Genomic DNA, 27,859 nt, shown 5'->3' on the forward strand with positions numbered 1-27,859 from the left:
CAATTATTTTACACTTGATCATCTTGGAAAGACCAGACAGTCTTATTTACCTTATTTTATGAATGATAAAAGATATTTTTACTGAGATCTGCAATTAAATTTGTTTTAAACTAAAGTGGGAACCAATTTTAAAAGTTATCAAATTCGTTTAAGCATAAATAGTTAAATTTTTTTATATAGACACTTTTCCCATCATAGCAAAGTGGTGCGTTTTTGCAATAGAGGTCCAAAATTGGTTAACATGTCACAAATATGCACTCCAGATGAAAATGGTTTCAGTAAAGAAATATATGCTGATGTAACTAAAATAATAAGTTATGCTCATTAACGCAGATATTCACTCTAGATGAAAATGGTTTCAGTAAAGAAATATATGCTGATGTAACTAAAATAATAAGTTATGCACATTAACGCAGATATGCACTTTAGATGAAAATAGTTTCAGTAAAGAAATATATGCTGATGTAACTAAAATAATAAGTTATACTCATTAACGCAGGCATGGACTTTTGATGAAAATTGTTTCAGTAAAGAAATATATGCTGATGTAACTAAAATAATAAGTTTTTCACACTAACGCAGATATGCACTTTAGATGAAAATTGTTTCAGTAAAGAAATATATGCTGATGTAACTAAAATAATAAGTTTTTCACACTAACGCAGATATGCACTTTAGATGAAAATTGTTTCAGTAAAGAAATATATGATGATGTAACTAAAATAATAAGTTGAGTACTTAGTTTTATTTGCTTTCGTGTACTTTTTTTAAATTTAATGCTTTTATATATATTGTTAATGCATATATATTTTCTTTTTTCAGGAATAAGAATAGTTCCAGCTTTACTCAAATTGTAATTTGCTAACGCCTACATATGAAAAGATTAAAATATAGATGGATTTTTGGAAAAGGCGTTGAAGCTTCTATTCAACGGGAAAGGTATGAAAAATCGTTGGTTTTACTTCGAAGAATACCTACCATCCCGATCGTCTCAAAAAAGTGCATCACTAATCAAAAATTATCTCAATGAAGACTCAATCACTAAATATACTAAATTGACAAACCTTAAAAACACACATTACACTTTGAAAACTCAAAATTTATCTATTCACAATAAAATCAAAATTTCTCGAGAATGTAGAGAATTATTCTCTTTGTCGTTTTTGCCAGTGGAAATCAATAAGAAACTAACTCTGAAATCCATGATTGATAATACATCAGATTTCAAAAGTACCGAAAAAGCTAGAGTAAAGAAATCAACAAGAAAAATCCATTTAGAAAAAAGTGAAAGTTCCACGTATCGAAAAGTCTTGGTATCGAATTTTTCTCAAACTAATCTGAAAGAAAAGTCGAAAAGAATAGGAATTTCTAGATTTCGTCGAAGTGCCCAAACCAAAAAAGAAGACTCGAATTTCCGAAGAAAATTCCATCTTACTCTTGAAACCTCAGCACCTTTGAATGGGAATAACGAGGAATTTATCCGTCATTTAACTTCTCAGCTGGCAAAAGGAATGCGCGTACCTATACCTTCTATTCAGGATCTTACAATCACATCTGGTATGTAGTACGTACCATTTTTATTTGCATTATTTATTCATTCAAATGTTTGCCATATTTTGAAATTCGTATTTTTGAAAATCATTAATTAATTTGAAGGAGGTACTTCTCATAAAGTGCTAATTATGCTAATTATATTCATACTTATGTTAACCATTTGCAATTGAAGGGTGCTTCTCAGGTATCATTGTCACCTATATATTTTCTACCTTTTTAAATGCTGAGCATCTTATTGTTTTGTGACAACTTTATGTAGTGATATCCAGATATCACTTTTATGTAGTACGTACCACCTTTATTTTAATTGTTCATTAATTTAGACGTTCGTCATATTTCAAAATTAATATTTTTAAAAATCACAATTTAATTTACAATCGAAACTTCTAAGAAAATGGGATCAGTAATGCTAACTACAGCTAAATGTGAATTATATTCATACACATGTTAATCATTATGATAATAGTGAGTTATATTCACGATTATGTACTTGACACTAGAAGGGTGCTTCTCATAAAATCAAAATATTTTACCATCCAAAATATTTTACCATCATCATCAAAATATATCTGGGCGTCTGGGGCCGTTAGTAAATATTCTACCATTTTAAATGCTAAGCCTCTTAATGTTTAGTGATAACTTTATTTAGTGGTATCTCGATATTACTTTTATGTAGTACGTACCACTTTTAATTAATTTATTTATTTGTTTAGACGCTTGTCATACTTCAAAATTTATATTTGCAACACAACGACTGCTGATTACAGCGAAAGCTTGCAATCTGTTAACACATTGCTGACCGGTCACGAGTTAACTCGTGTTTTCGTGGTCAAGCTTTTTAAAATAGTCTCGTGGTAACTATTTTAAAAAATGGGCGTAATATTCCATACTTTTCAAGTTTTACTATTTACTACCAATTTATTATAATTTTGCGAAACCTGATATATTTGAAAAACTTGTGGTGTACCATTACACAAAGGTGATTGTTATTCTTCTTATCATACGAAAAAGAAATATTAGGAGTTGAATAATAAATAAAATTTTTTAAAGTTTATTTATATTGTTCTACTTCCACATTCGCTTTCAAAAACAATAGTCGGGCAAATGAGGACATTTTCAGAAAAGTTGCTATGTGTTAGCACATCATAATGGTTGCAATAAAGGATCTGTTAACACATCATGACCTACATCGGAAAGCCTCCACACGGGATTTTATAAGTATTCTGTGAAGATTATTTAAAAACCGAACCAGTTGTGCACATGAACCTAAATTCTATTTTAAAAGTTTTCTTTCGCTCGTTGTAATGAAACTGGGCGCCTGAGGCCTTACGGTCCTTTTCCCATTCATCCTGAAATTAGAATAAGAAACATACATGACAAAAATAAAGTTTGGGGGGCAAAATGGAATTTTAATAGCATGCCTGCCAACTCTTCCGGATTTTCCGGAAGATTTTACTTTCATATTTAAAGTGGTAGTAAATATACAAAATTTTTTCTTTTATAAACTTAATTTTTAAATGATTTTGATCACCACTATTCTTAAAAAAATGAAGCACATATATTAATATGCGTTGTTATCATGGTTGTCAACTTAAGTTTTCTCAAATACAACGTATTCGTTTGCTTAAAATTGAAGTTTTAATTTCATTTTAATACCACTGGGAAAAAGGAAAATGGAAGGGATTAAAAGTTGGCAGGTATGTAATAGTAATTGAGAGAAGTGTATCATGTATATTTAAAAATTTAATCTGTAGTGGTTGACAAGTAAATAAGACAAATTAGTAATATTCATAAGTTAAACAAACTTTTAGACATATATTTGCTACCACTAATTAATTCTAATTTTTAATGGATTTTCCTAATTTTTAATGGATTTCCTATTAAATGGCTCTTTTGTATACTGGTTCACCTTCATAGTGGTCTGATCGGACTACCTATAAAAAACCGTTTGAGGCTTTCAGTTACAGGAGGCGTTGATAGGGGCCCAGTTTGTATCACAAGACTAGATTGGAAATTTATATTTGTGAATATCACTAATTTATTTACAATAGAAATTTCTCAAAAATTGGAAACAATAATGCTAATTACAGCTAATTGTGAATTATATCCCTAGTTTTGTTAATCTTTTGTACTCAAAGTTACCACTGTCACCTATAAATTTTATCCACCACTATTTCTAAATAATTCACAGTCATATATAGTTCACCACTTTATAGTAGGTATGCCATGCTATACCTTTTAAAAAGCAAGCAAAAATAGTCAAATATTTGAAAATTTTAGTTTGCAGTTATTTACCGTTTTTAATTATTTTGGCGTGTCCGGAGTAGTTGGTTTCTCTGTATGACAAGTGTGCAATCCATGAGTTTCGTTTTGTAAATTTTTAGTGGTTGCGGTGAACACCGAGTGCAAAGGGTTAAGTGTAATAAATATTTTTTCCCCTTTCACAATTACCTACGTCCTACAGAGAAGATAAATGTTGTAACCAATTTATGTAAAATTAAAATCCCCTTCGAGACGGGTGAGTCATAAATGTATTTAAAAAATTAGTAACAAGATAAAAAAAAACAAATTAAAAAAAGAGGAATCTTAACAAGGAGACGGATAATTTAGAAAACTTGCTTTTGCTTCACTTCATCTACAAGTTAATTAATAACTTAAGAATTGTAGATTTACTTAATCAGAGATTTATTGGCTGTGTCTAACCAACCTGCGCTACAAAAGGGAAACTATAAAATTTTTATTTTGAACTAAGTAGTGGTAAATTAAATAAATTTCACTATTATTACCCCTCCCACATATGAACTTCTAAGGAAATACTTTACCTACCAGTTTCATACCTGCCAACTTTTACGCATTTGGCGTAAAATTTTATTTCTATCTTTAAAGTGGTAGTAAAATGTATGATTTTTATATATACCTTGCATTTATAAACTTAATTTATAATCTTTTCGACTACCACTATTTGTTTAAATAATTAAGCATATATATTAATATGTAATAGTGTGGTAGCACAACAAAATAGAAGAGCATATCCATACCTGCCAACTTTTAATCCCTTCCATTATGATTTTTCCCAGTGGTAGTAACATGGAATTAAAATTTCAATTGTAAGCAGAAAAGTACGTTGTATTTGAAGAAACATCTGCTGAGAACCATGATATCAACGCATATTAATATATATGCTTAATTTTTTTAAGAATAGTGGTGATCAAAATCATTTAAAAATAAAGTTTATAAATGAAAATATGGTATATATTTACTACCACTTTAAATATAAAAATAAAATTTTACGCCAAATGCGTAAAAGTTGGCAGGTATGGCATATCAGAGATGCCAACTGCTCCGAACACTCCAAAATAATTTTAAAAAACGGTAAATAACTACAAAGTAAATTTTTCAATGATTTGATTATTTTCTTTTGCTTTTTAAAAGGCATAGCAAAGCAAGCATAACATAAGCACTATAGAGCAGAGATGCCAACTGCTCCGGACGCGCCGAAATAATTAAAAAAGCGGTAAATAACTACAAAGTAAATTTTGCAAATATTTGACTATTTTTGCTTGCTTTTTAAGAGGTATAGCATGACATAAGTACAATAAAGTGGTGATACATATAAGGCTTCGAATTATTTAAGAATAGTGGTGGATGAAAATCTACTAAATTGAATTTTTTAAATCAAGAATGATAAATTATAAACTACCACTTTAAAATATATATTTGTTGTCCGGAGCAAGTTGGCATCTCTGTATAGAGTGCTGAATTATATAAGCCAACGAATTATTTAGAAATAGTGGTGGATAAAAACCTACTAAATTGAATTTATTAAACCAAGAATCACAATTGATAAACTACCACTTGAAAATATATATTTGGTGTCCGGAGCAAGTTGGCATCTCTGGCATATAGCTGAGCTATGTGCAAGTTTCTTCAGAGATGCACTCTCTTGTGATACATGGAACTACTTTAAAAGCTTTGATTTTGAGCTCATCAAAGACAGTATAAAATATAGCCCGGCAGCAGCCTTTTTCCTATCCGATGGAGTTTTGCCCCGTAAATTTTGTAAATAGTTGTAAATACTTGTATATATTCTTGCGCATTTATTATCATGCATTTTTTCCTTTCCTCTGAGGCTATGTGGCTACTGCGCACCTGAGAAGCTCGGGGGTAATACCTCTGGGGGAGGCGAGGCAGTCTGCCACAAAAACCTCTTCTCACTCTTAAATTTGTCTGTTTAATCCCTCTACTTTATTTTAATTTTCACTCAGTAAATGTTACTGAATCCCAACTTTAACCATTCATTTGCGCTTCGGCGATTTATTATTTATTCCCACTCAAATGAATTATTTGGGGTCCCTGGCGGGGCTGATGCTAAGATAACCACCACATATGAGAGTCGTGGCAGTCTGCATAAGCTTCTTGAAAATATATTGTATGTTTCTGCCTAAAATTGCCATTTAAATTCCGTATTACTACCACTGGGGAAAATCCTACTCGAAAGGATTAGAAGTTGGCAGGTATGCAGTTTTATATTTTGATCACCCTGATTGTTGCTATCGTAAGGATATATACATATTCTCCAGCCTCGAAGAGGTTAAATACAAACTTGCCAGCTGTTCCGGTCTGAAAGATTTTATTTTTATATTTAATGTGGTGGCAAAATTTATAGAGTAACATTTTATTCTTCATTGAATAAATACAGTGTAATATAATTTTGACTACCACTACATTTGAATAATTTACACATATATACAATAGGCTTGCTATGCCTATAATAGTGTTTAACCGGTTAACGCCCAGCGTCATATATTTAGGACAGTTCCTTTTTTCAAAGACATTCATTGTGGTGGGAAACTTTTTTCAGTAGTTTCATATATATCTGGGTGAATTAAAGGATTCTCAGATACCGCAATGATTTTGTTATTTCTGATTAGATCTAGAATTCTAAAGAATAAGTACTTTTTGATCTATCAAAGACTTTTTGAATGCCTTAACAGTAGAAAAACCAATTAATTTTGATAATATATTATACCACTTTTTCCATAAAACCACTTTTTGTATCGTTTCAATTTATGAATTCTGGACAAAGCGGGTTAACGAAACATAAATCTACAATCTCAATGGCTTTTTGAAAAGTATAAAAGTTGGTAGGTAATTACCAAATCTTTAAAAAATCTTTAGATATATATATATTTTTTTGCATGTTTCCCCAAAACTTTTTACATTATTATTATTATTATTATATATATATATATATATATATATATATATATATATATATATATATATATATATATATATATATATATATATATATATATATATATATATATATATATATATATATATATATATATATATATATATATATATATATATACCCTCCAACTGCTACGGAATTTCCGTAGTTTCAGAAATCTTCTTTTCAGACGGTAGCAAAATTAATGTCTTAATATTTAAAAAAAATTAATTTTAGCGTAACTTGTCCACTATTACTTATAAAAGTGCAGGCCATATGGCTAGATTCTTAAGTTCTGATAAAAGTTTCATGAGAGATCCATTTGCTTTACAAATTTCTACTTTGGTTCGCTACCACTAGAAAGAATTATTTTCAAAATCTTCATAAGTTGGAGGGTATATATATGGAAGATGTTTTGTTACGAAAATTAATCTAAACATAAAAGAATAATTTATGCACATTAGAATGCATTAATAATTTTAAAAACAATGTTTATAATGAATATTTTTAAATGAAAGAAGATTAAAATTTTTTACGTAGCTTAACCTCTTCGAGACGGGTGAGTCATAAATGCATTCTCAGAGTATCGCTAATCAGGGTAAAAAAGATAAAACTGGTAGCCAAATTATTTATATAGCAGTTTATTTGTGCGCGTGGTAATAATAGTTTGCTTTATTTAATTCACCACAACTTAGTTCTAATTAAAAACTGTATAGTTACAATTCCAACACACAGGGAGTGGTTGCGTTAGATTTAAAGTGAAATAATAAATAAGACTGTCAAATTAGCAATGCCCAAACTTAAGCTACCACTTTTTATTTTTTACTATCCTGATTCTGATTCCAAACTACTGCATTTATGAATTGCCTGTCCCAAAAAGATTAACTACGCTTTAAAACATACATATATTACCACTCCTAATAAGTGATAGATGTGGGTTTTATGCATTTTAATTGGTGTATAATATACCGTAGGTGGTGAGAGCATTTTATATTATTTATTTTTTTCCTGATTTATCATTAGGTTATTTTGTTGATTGATTACTTTAATTTTCTTTCATTTGGAAACTGGATTCTTTTTTCATGGATTGAACTGCTGATAAGTACTGATTGTGATTGTGCTACCACTGAAGATAAGCTGATTGTGCTACCACTTTTCACGTATTTTGATAATGGCTTATCTTTAACCCTTTCGCGCCGACTGTCACAAATACGTGACAGCAAAAAACCGTATCAATCAGATTAAGAAGATAAAACTGGTAATCAAAGTATTTCTTTAGCAGTTTATTTGTAGGCGGAGTTATAATTTTTTGATTTATTTAATTCACCATTACTTTGTTCAAAATAAAACTACTTAGTTATACTTTGAATTAACATTGATTATATATATGGTTAAACTAACAATAATTGAAATAAAAGCAAAGTAAGTCTGTCAAATTAGTAACGACTACATTTAAGTTACCGTTTTTTATTTAATTGCATCTTGATTCTGATTTTGTACGAATGCTTTTCTGAATCACCCGTCCCCAAGGGGTTAAGTGATGTTGAACGTGGTAGTGTATCGATGGGTCACTCCGCTTATCCGAAGACCTCGGGGAAGCTGGTGTACACCATTTTTTTTTCTATACCGCAAAGATCTGACAGATGTATAGTCTTTCTTTGTTGCAATTGCGATGATTTTTTTTAATAGAATTATATGGTAAAAAATAATTTTCAAATAAAATTAAATATTTTTGATTCAGATACAAAATTGTAAAGTATATTAACAAATAATAAAATAATAATTTTTTTTCCTGCCTTAACAAGCAGGTAGATTGTTTTTTAAATCTTGGAATTTGCTATGTATTGTCAAGTATTTTTTCAAAAATTTTTTATCAAAAATGCATACATTTAATTAGGAAAATTTTTTTTGGACATAAAATCCTCTTTAAATTATATTTTCCAAATTGACTTTGATTTATGCTAATAAATTTTTTTTACAGTTCTAGCTAATTAGGAAAAAATTTGAACCCAATAGCATATTCTAAGAACATGCAACTCACGCAAGTTCCAATAATTATTTTTTAATAAAAAAATTAACAAAATTTAAAAGAGATGATTAGACTTATTTTTTACCTAATAAATATAAGAGGCAGGCTTTATATATTTTGATTTTAAATGCAGTATAATGGAGTGTAGGCTTTGAGAGCATTTTATATTATTCATGTTTTGCTGATTTACCCTTTGATTACTTTGTTGTTTGATTACTCTTGGCTTAATTTTTCTTTTGTTTCATTTTGAAATGGATTTTTTTCTTCGAATGAACTGCTTATAAGTAAAGAATTCTGATAACACTTTTCCCGTGTTTTGACGATGGCTCATTCTTGAATGATGCCAAAAGTGGTTGGGTATTGATGGTTCACTACGCTTATCCAAAAACCTCGGAAAAGCAAAAGTAAACCATATTTTTCCATACCCCTAAGTTCTAAAAGATGAATAGTCTTTCGGTGTCCCAACTGCTGTGTAGATGTTTTCAATAGAATTAGCTGATAAAAAATAATTTTCAAATAAAATTAAATATTTTTGATTCAGATACAAAATTGTAAAGTATATTAACAAATAATAAAATAATAATTTTTTTTCCTGCCTTAACAAGCAGGTAGATTGTTTTTTAAATCTTGGAATTTGCTATGTATTGTCAAGTATTTTTTCAAAAATTTTTTATCAAAAATGCATACATTTAATTAGGAAAATTTTTTTTGGACATAAAATCCTCTTTAAATTATATTTTCCAAATTGACTTTGATTTATGCTAATAAATTTTTTTTACAGTTCTAGCTAATTAGGAAAAAATTTGAACCCAATAGCATATTCTAAGAACATGCAACTCACGCAAGTTCCAATAATTATTTTTTAATAAAAAAATTAACAAAATTTAAAAGAGATGATTAGACTTATTTTTTACCTAATAAATATAAGAGGCAGGCTTTATATATTTTGATTTTAAATGCAGTATAATGGAGTGTAGGCTTTGAGAGCATTTTATATTATTCATGTTTTGCTGATTTACCCTTTGATTACTTTGTTGTTTGATTACTCTTGGCTTAATTTTTCTTTTGTTTCATTTTGAAATGGATTTTTTTCTTCGAATGAACTGCTTATAAGTAAAGAATTCTGATAACACTTTTCCCGTGTTTTGACGATGGCTCATTCTTGAATGATGCCAAAAGTGGTTGGGTATTGATGGTTCACTACGCTTATCCAAAAACCTCGGAAAAGCAAAAGTAAACCATATTTTTCCATACCCCTAAGTTCTAAAAGATGAATAGTCTTTCGGTGTCCCAACTGCTGTGTAGATGTTTTCAATAGAATTAGCTGATAAAAAATAATTTTAAAATAAAATTAAATATTTTTGATTTTGTTACAAAATTGTAAAGTAATTAAACAAATAGTAAAAAAAAAATTTTTTTTTCTGACATAACTGCCAGGTAGATTGTTTTTTAAATCTTGGAAAACGCTATGTATTGTCAAATATTTTTTTAAAAATATTTTTAAACACATTTTTTTAAAGGTCTTTATCAAAATGCATATATTTCATCCAAATAAACTTTTTTTACGACGTAAAATTCCTTTTAAATGATATAGTCCAAATTGATATTGATTTATGCTAAAGAAATTTTTTTTTTTACAGTTATTAATAATTAGGCAAAAATCTGAACTCAATAGCACATTCTATGAACATGCAACACACACACGCTCCCAATCCTTATTTAACACGTTCACGCCGGGCAAAGTGAAAATACTGGTACGGGAAAAGAGAAAATATTGGTAGAAGAACTATTTCAATATTAGATAATATTCGGACGGAGTTAATCTTTTCTCAACAATAACAATTCACTGTAAGGAAATTTATCACGGCGAAGAAGCAATTCAATATAAAAATTGCATCCGTTAAATACAATTGGTAGTTATAAATTTTTATTATTCCCGGAAAGAAACTAAAAAATGAAATTTATTGTTACCAGTTTTTACTCCAGTGCGCTGCCAAGATGAGACAATCTAGCGTGACCCACCGGTGGGTCACTCCGGCGTGAACGTGTTAAAAAAAAATAATAAAACTTAGAAGAAGTGATGAGACTTATTTTTTACCTAATGAGTATAAGAGGCAGGCTTTATGTATTATGATTTTAAATACAGTATAATGGAGTGTTGGCGTTGAGAGCATTTTATATTATTCAGTTTCTGCTGATTTACCGGTTGATTACTTTGTTGATTGATTACTTTTGGCTTAATTTTCCTTTTGTTTCTTTTTGAAATGGATTTTTTTTCTTCGAATGAACTGCTTATAAGTAAATAATTCTGCTACCACTTTTTACGTGTTTTGAGAATGGCTTATATTTAAATTATGCCACGTCGTAGGATCTTGATGGTTCACTCTGCTTATCCGAAAACGTCGGAAAAGCAAGAATGCGCCATCTTTTTTTATACCGCTAAGATCTGACAGATGTATAGTCTTTCTTTGTCGCAACTGCGGTTAAGATGTTTTCAATAGAATTAGCTGATAAAAAATATTTTTCAAATAAAAATAAATATTTTTTATTTTATTACAAAATTGTAGAGTAATTAAACAAATACAAAAAAAATTTCTGACATAACTAGCAGGTAGATTGCTTTTAAATCTTGGAATTCGGTATGTAGAGTCAAATATTTTTTTAAAAATATTTATCAAAATGCATACATTTAATTTAAATAAACTTTTTTTGCGACGTAAAATCCTCTTTAAATTATATTGTCCAAATTAATTGATTTATGCTAAACAAATTTTTTTTTGCAGCTCTAACTAATTAAGCAAAAATCTGAACCCAATAGCATATTCTAAGAGCATGCAACACACACTAGTTCGCAATCATTATTTTTTTTTAATAAGAAAAATAATTAAATTTTGTAGAGGCGATAAAACAACAACATAACATACTAGCAGGTAGATTGCTTTTAAATCTTGGAATTCGGTATGTAGAGTCAAATATTTTTTTAAAAATATTTATCAAAATGCATACATTTAATTTAAATAAACTTTTTTTGCGACGTAAAATCCTCTTTAAATTATATTGTCCAAATTAATTGATTTATGCTAAACAAATTTTTTTTTGCAGCTCTAACTAATTAAGCAAAAATCTGAACCCAATAGCATATTCTAAGAGCATGCAACACACACTAGTTCGCAATCATTATTTTTTTTTAATAAGAAAAATAATTAAATTTTGTAGAGGCGATAAAACATGTTTTTACCTAATTAGTATAAGAGGCAGACTTTATATATTTTGATTTTAAATGCAGTATAACGGAGTATTGGCTTTTAGAGCATTTTATATTATTCATTTTTTGCTGATTTACCGTTTGGTTACTTTGTGGATTGATTACTTTTGGCTCAATTTTCAATTTGTTTTATTTTGAAACAGTTCTGGTTATCCGACTTTCTCGAGTCAACTGGTGTGATTAGATTGTTTACTTTGATAACTTTACTGTGGATTTATTACTTTTAACCTAATTTTCATTTGTTTTTATTTTGAAACTGAATTATTTTTTTTTTCAAATGAACTGCTAATAAGCAAATGATCGTGCTACCACTTTTTACGTTTTTTTTAAATGCCCTATTCTTAAATGATGCTAAGCGTGCTTGCGTATTGATGGTTGACTCCGGTTATCCGAGATCCTAGAGAAAACCGGAGTCATCCCTCTTTTGCTACATCGTAAAGTTCTGCACGATGTTTAGTCTTTTTTTGTCGCAGCAGTCGTGAAGCTTTTTATTAGCAGAATTAGCTGATTAAAAATAGTTTTGATATAAAATGAAATATTTTTGACATAGATAAATAATTGCGAAACAATTAAACAAATGATAAAAAAAATATTCCTTCGCAAAAAGCAGGTAGATTTTTTTTTAATCTTGGAATTTACTTTGTGTTGTCATATAATTTTTTAAAAAATTTTTATTAAAATGCACACATTTAATTTAAATACAAATTTTTTTTCGATATGAGATCCTCTTTAAATTATATTTTAAAAATAAACTTTGATTTACGGTAATCAATTTTGCTTTTACAGTTCTAACAAATTAGGCAAAAATCTGAACCCAATAGCACATTCTAAAAACATGCAACACATACAAATTCCGAATAACTTTTTTTATAAAAATGTAATAATACAGAGAAGAGATAATAAAGCATATTTTTTACCTAATATATGTAAGAGGAAGGCTTTATATATTTTGATTTTAGAGGGAGTATAATGGAGTGTTAGCGTTGAGAGCATTTTATATTATTCAATTTTTGCTGATTTACCGTTTGTTTACATTGTTGATCGATTACTTTTGGCCTAATTTTCATTTTATTTTACTTTGATACTTCTCCGGTAATTCAACATTCACAGGTCAACTGGTGTGATTGGATTGACTACTTTGGTTACTTTACTGTGTCGGGTTCATTACTTTTTGCCCAAATTTTCTTTTGTTTCTACTTTGAAACGGAATTCTTTTTTCTTCAAATGAATTGCTAATAAGCAAATTATCATGCTACCACTTTTTACGTTTTTTTAAATGACCTATTCTTAAATGATGCTAAGCGTGCTTACGTGTTGAAGGGTGACTCCAGTTATCCGACATCGCAAAGGAAAACTGGCGTTGCTCGTCTTTTACCGCACCGTAATATTCTGCACGATGAATAGTTTTTTTTTTTTTGTCTCAAGAGAGGTGAATATTTTTTTTTCTCAACAGAATTAGCCTATTAAAAATAATTTTGAAATAAAATTAAATATCTTAGGTTTAGACGATTAAACAGATGATTAAAAAAAAATTCCTTCATATATAACAGGTAGATTGTATGTATTGGGATGTATTGCTAAGTATTGAAAAACATTTTCAACATTTTACATGCAAATGAATTAGTTTTATTTAAATAAACTTTTATTCGACATGAAATCTTTTTTAAATTTTACTTCCAATCAATTTAACTTTGATTTATCTTAATTACATTTTCTTACAGTTCTAACTAGTAAGGCAAAAAATCGAACCGAATAACATATTCTTAGAATGTGCAGCACATACAAGTTCACTATCATTATTATTTTTTTTTGTAATTTTAACAAAGATTAGAAGAAATGATGAGACTTATTTTTTTTTTTTACCTAATAAGGGAAAGAGGTGGGCTTAATATATTCTGATTCGAATGGGGGCATGATGGAGTGTTGTCGTCGAAAACATTTTATATTAATCATTTTCTGTTGATTTATCGTTCGGTTATTTTATTGATTGATTACTTTTGCCCTAATTTTTATTTTGCTTACATTCTCCAGTTTTCAATGCTGCCATTTTCCTCCAACTACGCAGCCCATTTTTAAACTTTTAACTTGTTTACTTTTTTTCCTTTTAGTTTTGTGTATATATTTGAATTAATCTGAAAATGTATCTGTATGCGTTTATTTAGAAATACGAGATATTTAATGATACAGAATTCTTTATTCTTCGAATGAGCTGCTACTAACAGGCGAATGAGCGGGCTACCACCTTTTACGTTGATTGAAAAAGGCCCATTCATAAATGTATAGGCCTTAGTGATGCCCTATTCATAAGTAATGCTTTTTAAATTTCAAGATTATAATTTAAATAATATAATTTAAAATAATATGTTTTTCATTATATTTTTTGTCTTTTTTTCACAAATCATGATGAATATACATCATGATTTATCAAATCAATGTGAAAAGTTAAAATGCCCCACTGTGATCTAAAAGCCTTGAGAAAAATTAAGACTATGGCTATCACTATGTGTTAGTTTATAAATGGTTGATATCCGATAACTTATCCGATAACAAAATAGATGAAATGGAGTAAACCGTTTCTTTCCGATAAATCAAATATATGCATACTGCATAGGCTTTTTTTTTAAATTGCAATTGCGGTAAAGCTTTTTTTTTTTTTAACAAAACTAAGAGGTCGAAATTATTTTTGAAGTGACATTAAATACCCTTGATTTTTACAGAGTTATTCATAATTCCCTCCGGGGTTTCGAAGCGTTATAGTAAAAGAACGAAGCAAAAAAGAACATGGGAAATTATTCCGAAAGTATTCAAGTTTTAATTTAAGCAGTTGCCGGTAGATGGCAGTAACATGTACCACTGAAACCAGTTGTAGTAAAGAAAAATGACGTTTACAGGCGGAGGGAATTATGAATAACCCTGTATAAAAAATCGTAAAATAGCTAAACATATGATACAGAAATATTTCCGCAGTCCCAAATTAGTTTCTAAATTTAGGTCGAAAATTTTGTCTCAAATTGTTTCTACATTTCAAGTAGTTGGAGTCATAAATAACTTCGGTTGCAGTTTAGTAGATCGACGCCAGTTAAATTATGCTAATAATGAATTCACGATTCATTAGTTAGAAGATAATTTTAAGCGATTTCTGATAGAAAAGTCCTTACAAAATGGGCGTGGCTTAAGAGTGTGCGAATTCTGGCATTCTGAACTAATTTGTAAATGATTTAAAGATGGGATGCATGGAAAGTAATTGTTGGTTTCCATCATAGCACACTGAAATCTCTGAAATGTTCAAATAAAATTTTAAAATCATTAGTTTCAATAATCGGTACAAATGCAGAGATGCCAACTTGCTCCGGGCAGCAAAAATACATTTTAAAGTGGTATTTTATCAATTGTGATTCGTGATTCAATAAATTCAATTTAGTAGATTTTTATCCGCCACTGAGTAAAAAATTTAAAGTGAAATTTAAAATAAGTCTGTCAAATTAGCACTGCCCAAACTTTAGCTACCACTTTTTATTTTTTACTATCTTGATTCTGATTCCGAACTACATTTATTAATCGCCTGTCCCCAAAAGGATAACTATGCTTTAAAACATTCATATATTACCACTCCTAATAAGTGATAGATGTGGGTTTTACATATTTTAATTGGAGTATAATGTACCGTCGGTGGTGAGAGCATTTTATATTATTCATTTTTTTCCTGATTTATGATTTGGTAATTTTATTGACTGATTACTTTAATTTTCTTTCATTTGGAATCTGGATTCTTTTTTCATCGATTGAACTGCTGATAAGTACTGATAGTGATTGTGCTACCACTGAAGATAAGCTGATTGTGCTACCACTTTTCACGTATTTTGATAATGGCTTATCTTTAAATGATGTTGAACGTGGTAGCGTATCGATGGGTCACTCCGCTTATCCGAAGACCTCGGGGAAGCTGGTGTACACCATTTTTTTTTCTATACCGCAAAGATCTGACAGATGTATAGTCTTTCTTCTTTCTTTGTTGCAATTGCGATGCTTTTTTTTAATAGAATTATATAGTAAAATATAATTTTCAAATAAAATTAAATAATTTTGATTCAGATACAAAATTGTAAAGTATATTAACAAATAATAAAATAAAAAAATTTTTTTCTGTCATAACTATCAGGTAGATTGTTTTTTAAATCTTGGAATTTGTTATGCATTGTCAAGTATTTTTTTCAAAAGTTTATATCAAAAATGCATAAATTTAATTAAAAAAAAAATTTTTGAAATAAAATCCTCTATAAATTATCTTTTCCAAATAAACTTTGATTTATGCTAATAAATTTTTTTCACAGTTCTAGCTAATTAGGTAAAAATTTGAACCTAATAGCATATTCTAAGAACATGCAACTCACGCAAGTTCCAATAATTATTTTTTTATAAAAAAATTAATAAAATTTAAGAGGGATGATAAGACTTATTTTTTACCTAATAAGTATAAGAGGAAGGCTTTATATATTTTGATTTTAAATATAGTACAATGGAGCGTTGGCGTTGAGAGCATTTTATATTATTCATGTCTTGCTGATTGCCATTTGATTACTTTGTTGATTGATCACTTATGACTTAATTTTTCTTTTGTTTCATTTTGAAGTGGATATTTTTTCTTCGAATGAACTGCTTATAAGTAAAGAATTCTGATAACACTTTTCCCGTGTTTCGACGATGGCTCATTCTTGAATGATGCCTAACGTGGTAGGGTATTGTTGGTTCACTACGCATATCCAAAAACCTCGGAAAAGCAATAGTAAACCATATTTTTCGATACCCCTAAGTTCTAAAAGATGAATAGTCTTTCGGTGTCTCAACTGCTGTGTAGATGTTTTCAATAGAATTAGCTGATAAGAAACAATTTTAAAATAAAATTAAATATTTTTGATTTTGTTACAAAATTGTAAAGTAATTAAACAAATAGTAAAAAAAAAATTTGTTTCCTGACATAACTGGCAGGTAGTTAGTTTTTTAAATCTTGGAAAACGCTATGTATTGTCAAATATTTTTTTGAAAATACTTTTAAAGACGTTTTTTTAAAGATCTTTATCAAAATGCATATATTTCATCCAAATAAACTTTTTTTACGACGTAAAATCCCTTTTAAATGATATAATCCAAATTGATATTGATTTATGCTAAAGAAATTTTTTTTATAGTTTTTAATAATTAGGCAAAAATCTGAACTCAATAGCACATTCCATGAACATGCAGCACACACAAGCTACCAATCATTATTTAACACGTTTACGCCGGGCAAAGTGAAAATACTGGTACGGGAAAAGAGAAAATACTGGTAGAAGAACTATTTCAATATTAGATAATATTCGGGAGGAGTTAATCTATTCTCAACAATAACAGTTCACTGTAAGGAAATTTATCACGGCGAAGAAGCAATTCAATATAAAAATAGCATCCGTTAAAAACAATTGGTAGTTATAAATTTTTATTATTCTCGGAAAAAAACTAAAAAAATGAAATTTATTGTTACCAGTTTTTACTCCAGTGCGCTGCCAAGATGAGACAATCTAGCGTGAACGTGTAGCTCACTCCGGCGTGAACGTGTTAAAAAAAATAATAAAACTTAGAAGAAGTGATGAGACTTATGTTTTACCTAATGAGTATAAGAGGCAGGCTTTATGTATTATGATTTTAAATACAGTATAATGGAGTGTTGGCGTTGAGAGCATTTAATATTATTCAGTTACTGCTGATTTACCGGTTGATTACTTTGTTGATTGATTACTTTTGGCTTAATTTTCCTTTTGTTTCTTTTCGAAATGGTATGCAGGGTCAAATATTTTTTTAAAAAATATTTATCAAAATGCATACATTTAATTTAAATAAACTTTCTTTAAGACGATAAATCCTCTTTAAATTATATTGTCCATATTAACATTGATTTATGCTAAACAAATTTTTTTTTTGTAGTTTTAACTAATTAAGCAAAAATCTGAACCCAATAGCACATTCTGAGAGCATGCAACACACACTAGGTCCCAATCACTATTTTTTTTAATAAAAAAGTAATAAAATTTAGTAGAGGTGATAAGACATATTTTTTACCTAATTAGTATAAGAGGTAGATATTTTGATTTTAAATGCAGTATAATGGAGTATTGGGGTTGAGAGTATTTTATATTATTCATTTTTTGCTGATTTACCTTTCGGTTACTTTGTGGATTGATTACTTTTGGCTTAATTTTCCTTTTGTTTCTTTTTGAAATGGATTTTTTTTCTTCGAATGAACTGCTTATAAGTAAGTAATTCTGCTACCACTTTTCACGTGTTTTGAGAATGGCTTATATTTAAATTATGCCACGCCGTAGGATAATGATGGTTCACTCTGCTTATCCGAAAACGTCGGAAAAGCAAGAATGCGCCATCTTTTTCTATACTGCTAAGATCTGACAGATGTATAGTCTTTCTTTGTCGCAACTGCGGTTAAGATGTTTTCAATAGAATTAGCTGATAAAAAATATTTTTCAAATAAAAATAAATATTTTTGATTTTATTACAAAATTGTAGAGTAATTAAACAAATACAAATAAAAATTCTGACACAACGAGCAGGTAGATTGTTTTTAAATCTTGGAATTCGGTATGTAGCATCAAATATTTTTTTAAAAATGTTTATCAAAATGCATACATTTAATTTAAATAAACTTTTTTTGCGACGTAAAATCCTCTTTAAATTATATTGTCCAAATTAACATTGATTTATGCTAAAAAATTTTCTTTTTGCAGCTCTAACTAATTAAGCAAAAATCTGAACCCAATAGCATATTCTAAGAGCATGCAACACACACTAGTTCGCAATCATTATTTTTTTTAATAAAAAAAATAATTAAATTTTGTAGAGGTGATAAAACATGTTTTTTACCTAATTAGTATAAGAGGCAGACTTTATATATTTTGATTTTAAATGCAGTATAATGGAGTATTGGCTTTTAGAGCATTTTATATTATTCATTTTTTGCTGATTTACCGTTTGGTTACTTGGTGGATTGATTACTTTTGGCCTAATTTTCATTTTGTTTTATTTTGAAACAGTTCTGGTTATCCGACATTCACGAGTCAACTGGTGTGATTAGATTGTTTACTTTGATAACTTTACTGTGGATTTATTACTTTTAACCTAATTTTTATTTGTTTTTATTTTGAAACTGAATTATTTTTTTTTTTTCAAATGAACTGCTAATAAGCAAATGATCGTGCTACCACTTTTTACGGTTTTTTTAAATGCCCTATTCTTAAATGATGCTAAGCGTGCTTGCGTATTGATGGTTGACTCCGGTTATCCGAGATCCTAGAGAAAACCGGAGTCATCCCTATTTTGCTACATCGTAAAGTTCTGCACGATGTTTAGTCTTTTTTTGTCGCAGCAGTCGTGAAGCTTTTTATTAGCAGAATTAGCTGATTAAAAATAGTTTTGATATAAAATGAAATATTTTTGACATAGATAAATAATTGCGAAACAATTAAAAAAATGATAAAAAAAATATTCCTTCGCAAAAAGCAGGTAGATTTTTTTTAATCTTGGAATTTACTTTGTGTTGTCATATAATTTTTTAAAAAATTTTTATTAAAATGCACACATTTAATTTAAATACAAATTTTTTTTCGATATGAGATCCTCTTTAAATTATATTTTAAAAATTAACTTTGATTTACGGTAATCAATTTTGCTTTTACAGTTCTAACAAATTAGGCAAAAATCTGAACCCAATAGCACATTCTAAAAACATGCAACACATACAAATTCCGAATAACTTTTCTTATAAAAATGTAATAATACAGAGTCGAGATAATAAAGCATATTTTTTACCTAATATGTGTAAGAGGAAGGCTTTATATATTTTGATTTTAGATGGAGTATAATGGAGTGTTAGCGTTGAGAGCATTTTATATTATTCATTTTTTGCTGATTTACCGTTTGTTTACATTGTTGATCGATTACTTTTGGCCTAATTTTCATTTTATTTTACTTTGATACTTCTCCGGTAATTCAACATTCACAGGTCAACTGGTGTGATTGGATTGACTGCTTTGGTTACTTTACTGTGTCGGGTTCATTACTTTTTGCCCAAATTTTCTTTTGTTTCTACTTTGAAACGGAATTCTTTTTTCTTCAAATGAATTGCTAATAAGCAAATTATCATGCTACCACTTTTTACGTTTTTTTAAATGACCTATTCTTAAATGATGCTAAGCGTGCTTACGTGTTGATGGGTGACTCCAGTTATCCGACATCGCAAAGGAAAACTGGCGTTGCTTGTCTTTTACCGCACCGTAATATTCTGCACGATGAATAGTTTTTTTTTTGTCTCAACAGAGGTGAATATTTTTTTTTCTCAACAGAATTAGCCTATTAAAAATAATTCTGAAATAAAATTAAATATCTTTGGTTTAGACGATTAAACAGATGATTAAAAAAAATTCCTTCTTATATAACAGGTAGATTGTATGTATTGGGATGTATTGCTAAGTATTGAAAAACATTTTCAACATTTTACATGCAAATGAATTAGTTTTATTTAAATAAACTTTTATTCGACATGAAATCTTTATTAAATTTTACTTCCAATCAATTTAACTTTGATTTATCTTAATTACATTTTCTTACAGTTCTAACTAGGACTGGGCTATAAATCGATATATCGCGACATATCGATTTAACGCCTATATCGGCAAACCGATACAGCAACTTTCATTCCAAGCGATGCATCAGAAATCTGATTTAAGCCGTCGAGTGAAGAAGACGATATAACGATATAGCGATACACGCAAGGACTTTCTCTTACGTTCCGATGCCAACTCGCGCTGTGGAAGACGATATTATTTCGTTTTGTTGAGACGGCCTTGACTGATGAGCGGTAGAATCAGAATCACTTTTGAGACCTTATATCGTTATATCACATGTTCGTTTTCGCACCTTCGCGATTTGAAATCGTTTCTTGTAGATTATTTTCAATGGGATTAACTTCGTGATCGCCGTCGTAACCTTGTTCTGAACGCAATCTATTATTGAAAAGAATTTTTAAAGAAAAGTTTCTTCATTAATTAGGTAAGTTTCTTATTTATTTTCTGACAAAACTTTTTTTATATTTTTAAATGTGAAAATTATCGGAAATCTAATTTAAGGCACCCATAAGGAATTAAATTACAAAGTAAATAAATTTGTTAGGTTATTTTTTTACTTTCTTTTAATTTATTAAAAACCTTTCGGATAAAACTTCTAATAATTTAATGGGCTTCTATTACTGATTTTAAATTTATAAATCTTGAGTTGTTTTTATTTTTAGAAATAAAGTTAAAACAAAACTTATTTTTTGGACATAAGTCAATAAACTTTATTTGTTCAAAAGAATTTGAAAAGTTTGCGAATTTTATTCATTTCTTTTTTTTTTTTTTATCAATTACTACTTCGTTTTATTAGAGAGTAAAATCATTATTTTTTTTTAATTTTCGCTTTATATTATTAGTTAATTAGCTAAATATATTACCGAATATCACAATTCTTTTGTTTTTATTTTTAAGAATTTAATTAAGAAACTTTGCCTTACTTTGGTTCATAATTCGGTCATTATTTAATTTAATTTAATTATTTATATGAAATAATAATAAAAATAGTGTTTAAGAAGCATTTTTTTTCTAAAATTTATTTAGCTCTTTATTTTAAGCATACAAATAATTTTTTAACGAACTTATTTTTTAAATTTTGTTTCTATGCTGTTAGGTAAATATATTGATAAATTTCACTTTTATTTATTTATTTATTTTTAAACTAAGAAATCTTTTGTTATTTGCGTGATCATTTTTAGAAAATATAACAAAACTTGCGTTTACTTCTTCATTCAGAATTTGAACATTACGATCGAACTTAATAATTCTGTAATTATTTAAGCATAATAGTACAAGCAAATATTGATTTGTTAAAAAAAGTTTCTTGTTTTAAAAAAAAAATATTTTTAACACTTTGTTTTAAGTGTATAATGAATTTCTTAACAAACTTTTTTTTTAATTTTTTAAATTTTCTTTCAATAATTTCAGCTAGATATCTTTATAAAATTCCCTTTTTATTTTTAATTTGAGAAATCTTTCAGAGAACGAAAATTTTAAGAAATTATTACAAATCTTATGTTTACGTTTTAGTTTAAAATTCGAACATTTTTAATTTTAAACTTCGGCTTTTAGTCAATCTAACTTTTATTTTAATTAAAATATATTTTGAAATTTTAAAATCAGCTTTTGTTTAATAACAATATTTTTTTTCATTAAGGGTGTTTTAGGGGTTAACTTAAATTAAGACTGCTTATACCTTATAAACGATAAAGAAGTGCAAATATTTCATTCTGTATCTACACACATTTTTTCAATAAATATTTTAAGCAAGATTTGTACATCTTAGTCAATTTATTTAATATCTTTCTTTAGCAAAACATATATATTTTCAAATTTATAAATTGATTTAAATCAATATGCGTATGAAGTCTTGATAGAAATCTGACTTTCTGTGCCTTAAAGTAAATGAAATTCAAAAATACTATATCGCGATACATCGCTATATCGCGATGCAAAACTGACGATATATCACGATATATAATTTCTAATATCGCCCAGTCCTAGTTCTAACTAGTAAGGCAAAAAATCGAACCGAATAACATATTCTTAGAATGTGCAGCACATACAAGTTCACTATCATTATTATTTTTTTTTGTAATTTTAACAAAGATTAGAAGAAATGATGAGACTTATTTTTTTTTTTTTTTTACCTAATAAGGGAAAGAGGAGGGCTTAATATATTCTGATTCGAATGGGGGCATGATGGAGTGTTGTCGTCGAGAACATTTTATATTAATCATTTTCTGTTGATTTATCGTTCGGTTATTTTATTGATTGATTACTTTTGCCCTACTTTTTATTTTGCTTACATTCTCCAGTTTTCAATGCTGCCATTTTCCTCCAACTACGCAGCCTATCTTTAAACTTTTAACTTGTTTACTTTTTTTCCTTTTAGTTTTGTGTATATATTTGAATTAATCTGAAAATGTATCTGTATGCGTTTATTTAGAAATACGAGATATTTAATGATACAGAATTCTTTATTCTTCGAATGAGCTGCTACTAACAGGCGAATGAGCGGGCTACCACCTTTTACGTTGATTGAAAAAGGCCCATTCATAAGTGTATAGGCCTTAGTGATGCCCTATTCATAAGTAATGCGCTTTAAATTTCAAGATTATAATTTAAATAATATAATTTAAAATAATATGTTTTTCATTATATTTTTTGTCTTTTTTTTCACAAATCATGATGAATATACATATGATTTATTAAATCAATGTGAAAAGTTAAAATGCCCCACTGTGATCTAAAAGCCTTGAGAAAAATTAAGACTATGGCTATCACTATGTGTTAGTTTATAAATGGTTGATATCCGATAACTTATCCGATAACAAAATAGATGAAATGGAGTAATCCGTTCCTTACCGATAAATCAAATATATGCATACTGCATAGGCTTTTTTTTTAAATCGCAATTGCGGTAAATCTTTTTTTTTTTTAACAAAACTAAGAGGTCGAAATTAATTTTGAAGTGACATTAAATACCCTTGATTTTTACAGGGTTATTCATAATTCCCTCCGGGGTTTCGAAGCGTTATAGTAAAAGAACGAAGCAAAAAAGAACATAGGAAATTAATCCGAAAGTATTCAAGTTTTAATTTAAGCAGTTGCCGGTAGATGGCAGTAACATGTACCACTGAAACCAGTTGTAGTAAAGAAAAATGACGTTTACAGGCGGAGGGAATTATGAATAACCCTGTATAAATAATCGTAAAATAGCTAAACATATGATACAGAAATATTTCCGCAGTCCCAAATTAGTTTCTAAATTTAGGTCGAAAATTTTGTCTCAAATTAGTTTCTACATTTCAAGTAGTTGGAGTCATAAATAACTTCGGTTGCAGTTAAGTAGATCGACGCCAGTTAAATTATGCTAATAATGAATTCACGATTCATTAGTTAGAAGATAATTTTAAGCGATTTCGGATAGAAAAGTCCTTACAAAATGGGCGTGGCTTAAGAGTGTGCGAATTCTGGCATTCTGAACTAATTTGTAAATGATTTAAAGATGGGATGCATGGAAAGTAATTGTTGGTTTCCATCATAGCACACTGAAATCTCTGAAATGTTCAAATAAAATTTTAAAATCATTAGTTTCAATAATCGGTACAAATGCAGAGATGCCAACTTGCTCCGGGCAGCAAAAATACATTTTAAAGTGGTATTTTATCAATTGTGATTCGTGATTCAATAAATTCAATTTAGTAGATTTTTATCCGCCACTGAGTAAAAAATTTAAAGTGAAATTTAAAATAAGTCTGTCAAATTAGCACTGCCCAAACTTTAGCTACCACTTTTTATTTTTTACTATCTTGATTCTGATTCCGAACTACATTTATTAATCGCCTGTCCCCAAAAGGATAACTATGCTTTAAAACATTCATATATTACCACTCCTAATAAGTGATAGATGTGGGTTTTACATATTTTAATTGGAGTGTAATGCACCGTCGGTGGTGAGAGCATTTTATATTATTCATTTTTTTCCTGATTTATGATTTGGTAATTTTATTGACTGATTACTTTAATTTTCTTTCATTTGGAAACTGGATTCTTTTTTCATCGATTGAACTGCTGATAAGTACTGATAGTGATTGTGCTACCACTGAAGATAAGCTGATTGTGCTACCACTTTTCACGTATTTTGATAATGGCTTATCTTTAAATGATGTTGAACGTGGTAGCGTATCGATGGGTCACTCCGCTTATCCGAAGACCTCGGGGAAGCTGGTGTACACCATTTTTTTTTCTATACCGCAAAGATCTGACAGATGTATAGTCTTTCTTCTTTCTTTGTTGCAATTGCGATGCTTTTTTTTAATAGAATTATATAGTAAAAAATAATTTTCAAATAAAATTAAATATTTTTGATTCAGATACAAAATTGTAAAGTATATTAACAAATAATAAAATAAAAAAAAATTTTCTGTCATAACTATCAGGAAGATTGTTTTTTAAATCTTGGAATATGTTATGCATTGTCAAGTATTTTTTTAAAAAGTTTTTTATCAAAAATGCATAAATTTAATTAAAAAAATTTTTTTTGAAATAAAATCCTCTTTAAATTATATTTTCCAAATAAACTTTGATTTACGCTAATAAATTTTTTTTAAAGTCCTAGCTAATTAGGTAAAAATTTGAACCCAATAGCATATTCTAAGAACATGCAACTCACGCAAGTTCCAATAATTATTTTTTTATAAAAAAATTAATAAAATTTAAGAGGGATGATAAGACTTATTTTTTACCTAATAAGTATAAGAGGAAGGCTTTATATATTTTGATTTTAAATATAGTATAATGGAGCGTTGGCGTTGAGAGCATTTTATATTATTCATGTCTTGCTGATTGCCCTTTGATTACTTTGTTGATTGATCACTTTTGACTTAATTTTTCTTTTGTTTCATTTTGAAGTGGATATTTTTTCTTCGAATGAACTGCTTATAAGTAAAGAATTCTGATAACACTTTTCCCGTGTTTCGACGATGGCTCATTCTTGAATGATGCCTAACGTGGTAGGGTATTGTTGGTTCACTACGCTTATCCAAAAACCTCGGACAAGCAATAGTAAACCATATTTTTCGATACCCCTAAGTTCTAAAATATGAATAGTCTTTCGGTGTCTCAACTGCTGTGTAGATGTTTTCAAAAGAATTAGCTGATAAGAAACAATTTTAAAATAAAATTAAATATTTTTGATTTTGCTACAAAATTGTAAAGTAATTAAACAAATAGTAAAAAAAAAATTTGTTTCCTGACATAACTGGCAGGTAGTTTGTTTTTTAAATCTTGGAAAACGCTATGTATTGTCAAATATTTTTTTGAAAATACTTTTAAAGACATTTTTTTAAAGATCTTTATCAAAATGCATATATTTCATCCAAATAAACTCTTTTTACGACGTAAAATCCCTTTTAAATGATATAGTCCAAATTGATATTGATTTATGCTATGGAAATTTTTTTTATAGTTATTAATAATTAGGCAAAAATCTGAACTCAATAGCACATTCCATGAACATGCAGCACACACAAGCTACCAATCATTATTTAACACGTTCACGCCGGGCAAAGTGAAAATACTGGTAGAAGAACTATTTCAATATTAGATAATATTCGGGAGGAGTTAATCTATTCTCAACAATAACAGTTCACTGTAAGGAAATTTATCACGGCGAAGAAGCAATTCAATATAAAAATTGCATCCGTTAAAAACAATTGGTAGTTATAAATTTTTATTATTCTCGGAAAAAAACTAAAAAAATGAAATTTATTGTTACCAGTTTTTACTCCAGTGCGCTGCCAAGATGAGACAATCTAGCGTGAACGTGTAGCTCACTCCGGCGTGAACGTGTTAAAAAAAATAATAAAACTTAGAAAAAGTGATGAGACTTATGTTTTACCTAATGAGTATAAGAGGCAGGCTTTATGTATTATGATTTTAAATACAGTATAATGGAGTGTTGGCGTTGAGAGCATTTAATATTATTCAGTTTCTGCTGATTTACCGGTTGATTACTTTGTTGATTGATTACTTTTGGCTTAATTTTCCTTTTGTTTCTTTTCGAAATGGTATGCAGTGTCAAATATTTTTTTAAAAAATATTTATCAAAATGCATACATTTAATTTAAATAAACTTTCTTTAAGACGTTAAATCCTCTTTAAATTATATTGTCCATATTAACATTGATTTATGCTAAACAAATTTTTTTTTGTAGCTTTAACTAATTAAGCAAAAATCTGAACCCAATAGCACATTCTGAGAGCATGCAACACACACTAGGTCCCAATCACTATTTTTTTTAATAAAAAAATAATAAAATTTAGTAGAGGTGATAAGACATATTTTTTACCTAATTAGTATAAGAGGTAGATATTTTGATTTTAAATGCAGTATAATGGAGTATTGGGGTTGAGAGCATTTTATATTATTCATTTTTTGCTGATTTACCTTTCGGTTACTTTGTGGATTGATTACTTTTGGCTTAATTTTCCTTTTGTTTCTTTTTGAAATGGATTTTTTTTCTTCGAATGAACTGCTTATAAGTAAGTAATTCTGCTACCACTTTTCACGTGTTTTGAGAATGGCTTATATTTAAATTATGCCACGCCGTAGGATAATGATGGTTCACTCTGCTTATCCGAAAACGTCGGAAAAGCAAGAATGCGCCATCTTTTTCTATACTGCTAAGATCTGACAGATGTATAGTCTTTCTTTGTCGCAACTGCGGTTAAGATGTTTTCAATAGAATTAGCTGATAAAAAATATTTTTCAAATAAAAATAAATATTTTTGATTTTATTACAAAATTGTAGAGTAATTAAACAAATACAAAAAAAATTTCTGACACAACGAGCAGGTAGATTGTTTTTAAATCTTGGAATTCGGTATGTAGCATCAAATATTTTTTTAAAAATGTTTATCAAAATGCATACATTTAATTTAAATAAACTTTTTTTGCGACGTAAAATCCTCTTTAAATTATATTGTCCAAATTAACAATGATTTATGCTAAAAAATTTTCTTTTTGCAGCTCTAACTAATTAAGCAAAAATCTGAACCCTATAGCATATTCTAAGAGCATGCAACACACACTAGTTCGCAATCATTATTTTTTTTAA

General features: G+C 28.5%; 1 protein-coding gene across 1 annotated transcript in view; it reads left to right on the plus strand.

Annotated features, from left to right (window-relative positions):
* Positions 1-27,859, plus strand: part of LOC107455913 (uncharacterized) — a 101,404-nt gene that overhangs the window by 9,290 nt on the left and 64,255 nt on the right. Inside the window, exon 2 of the mRNA XM_071188249.2 lies at positions 823-1,557. Coding sequence (XP_071044350.1) covers positions 942-1,557 — 616 coding nt within the window. The 5' untranslated portion in view covers positions 823-941. The remainder of the gene's footprint in view (positions 1-822; positions 1,558-27,859) is intronic.

The sequence above is a fragment of the Parasteatoda tepidariorum genome, chromosome 12, assembly GCF_982258835.1.
Source record: "Parasteatoda tepidariorum strain Cologne lab strain chromosome 12, Ptep-v5.0, whole genome shotgun sequence".
Taxonomy (NCBI): domain Eukaryota; kingdom Metazoa; phylum Arthropoda; class Arachnida; order Araneae; family Theridiidae; genus Parasteatoda; species Parasteatoda tepidariorum.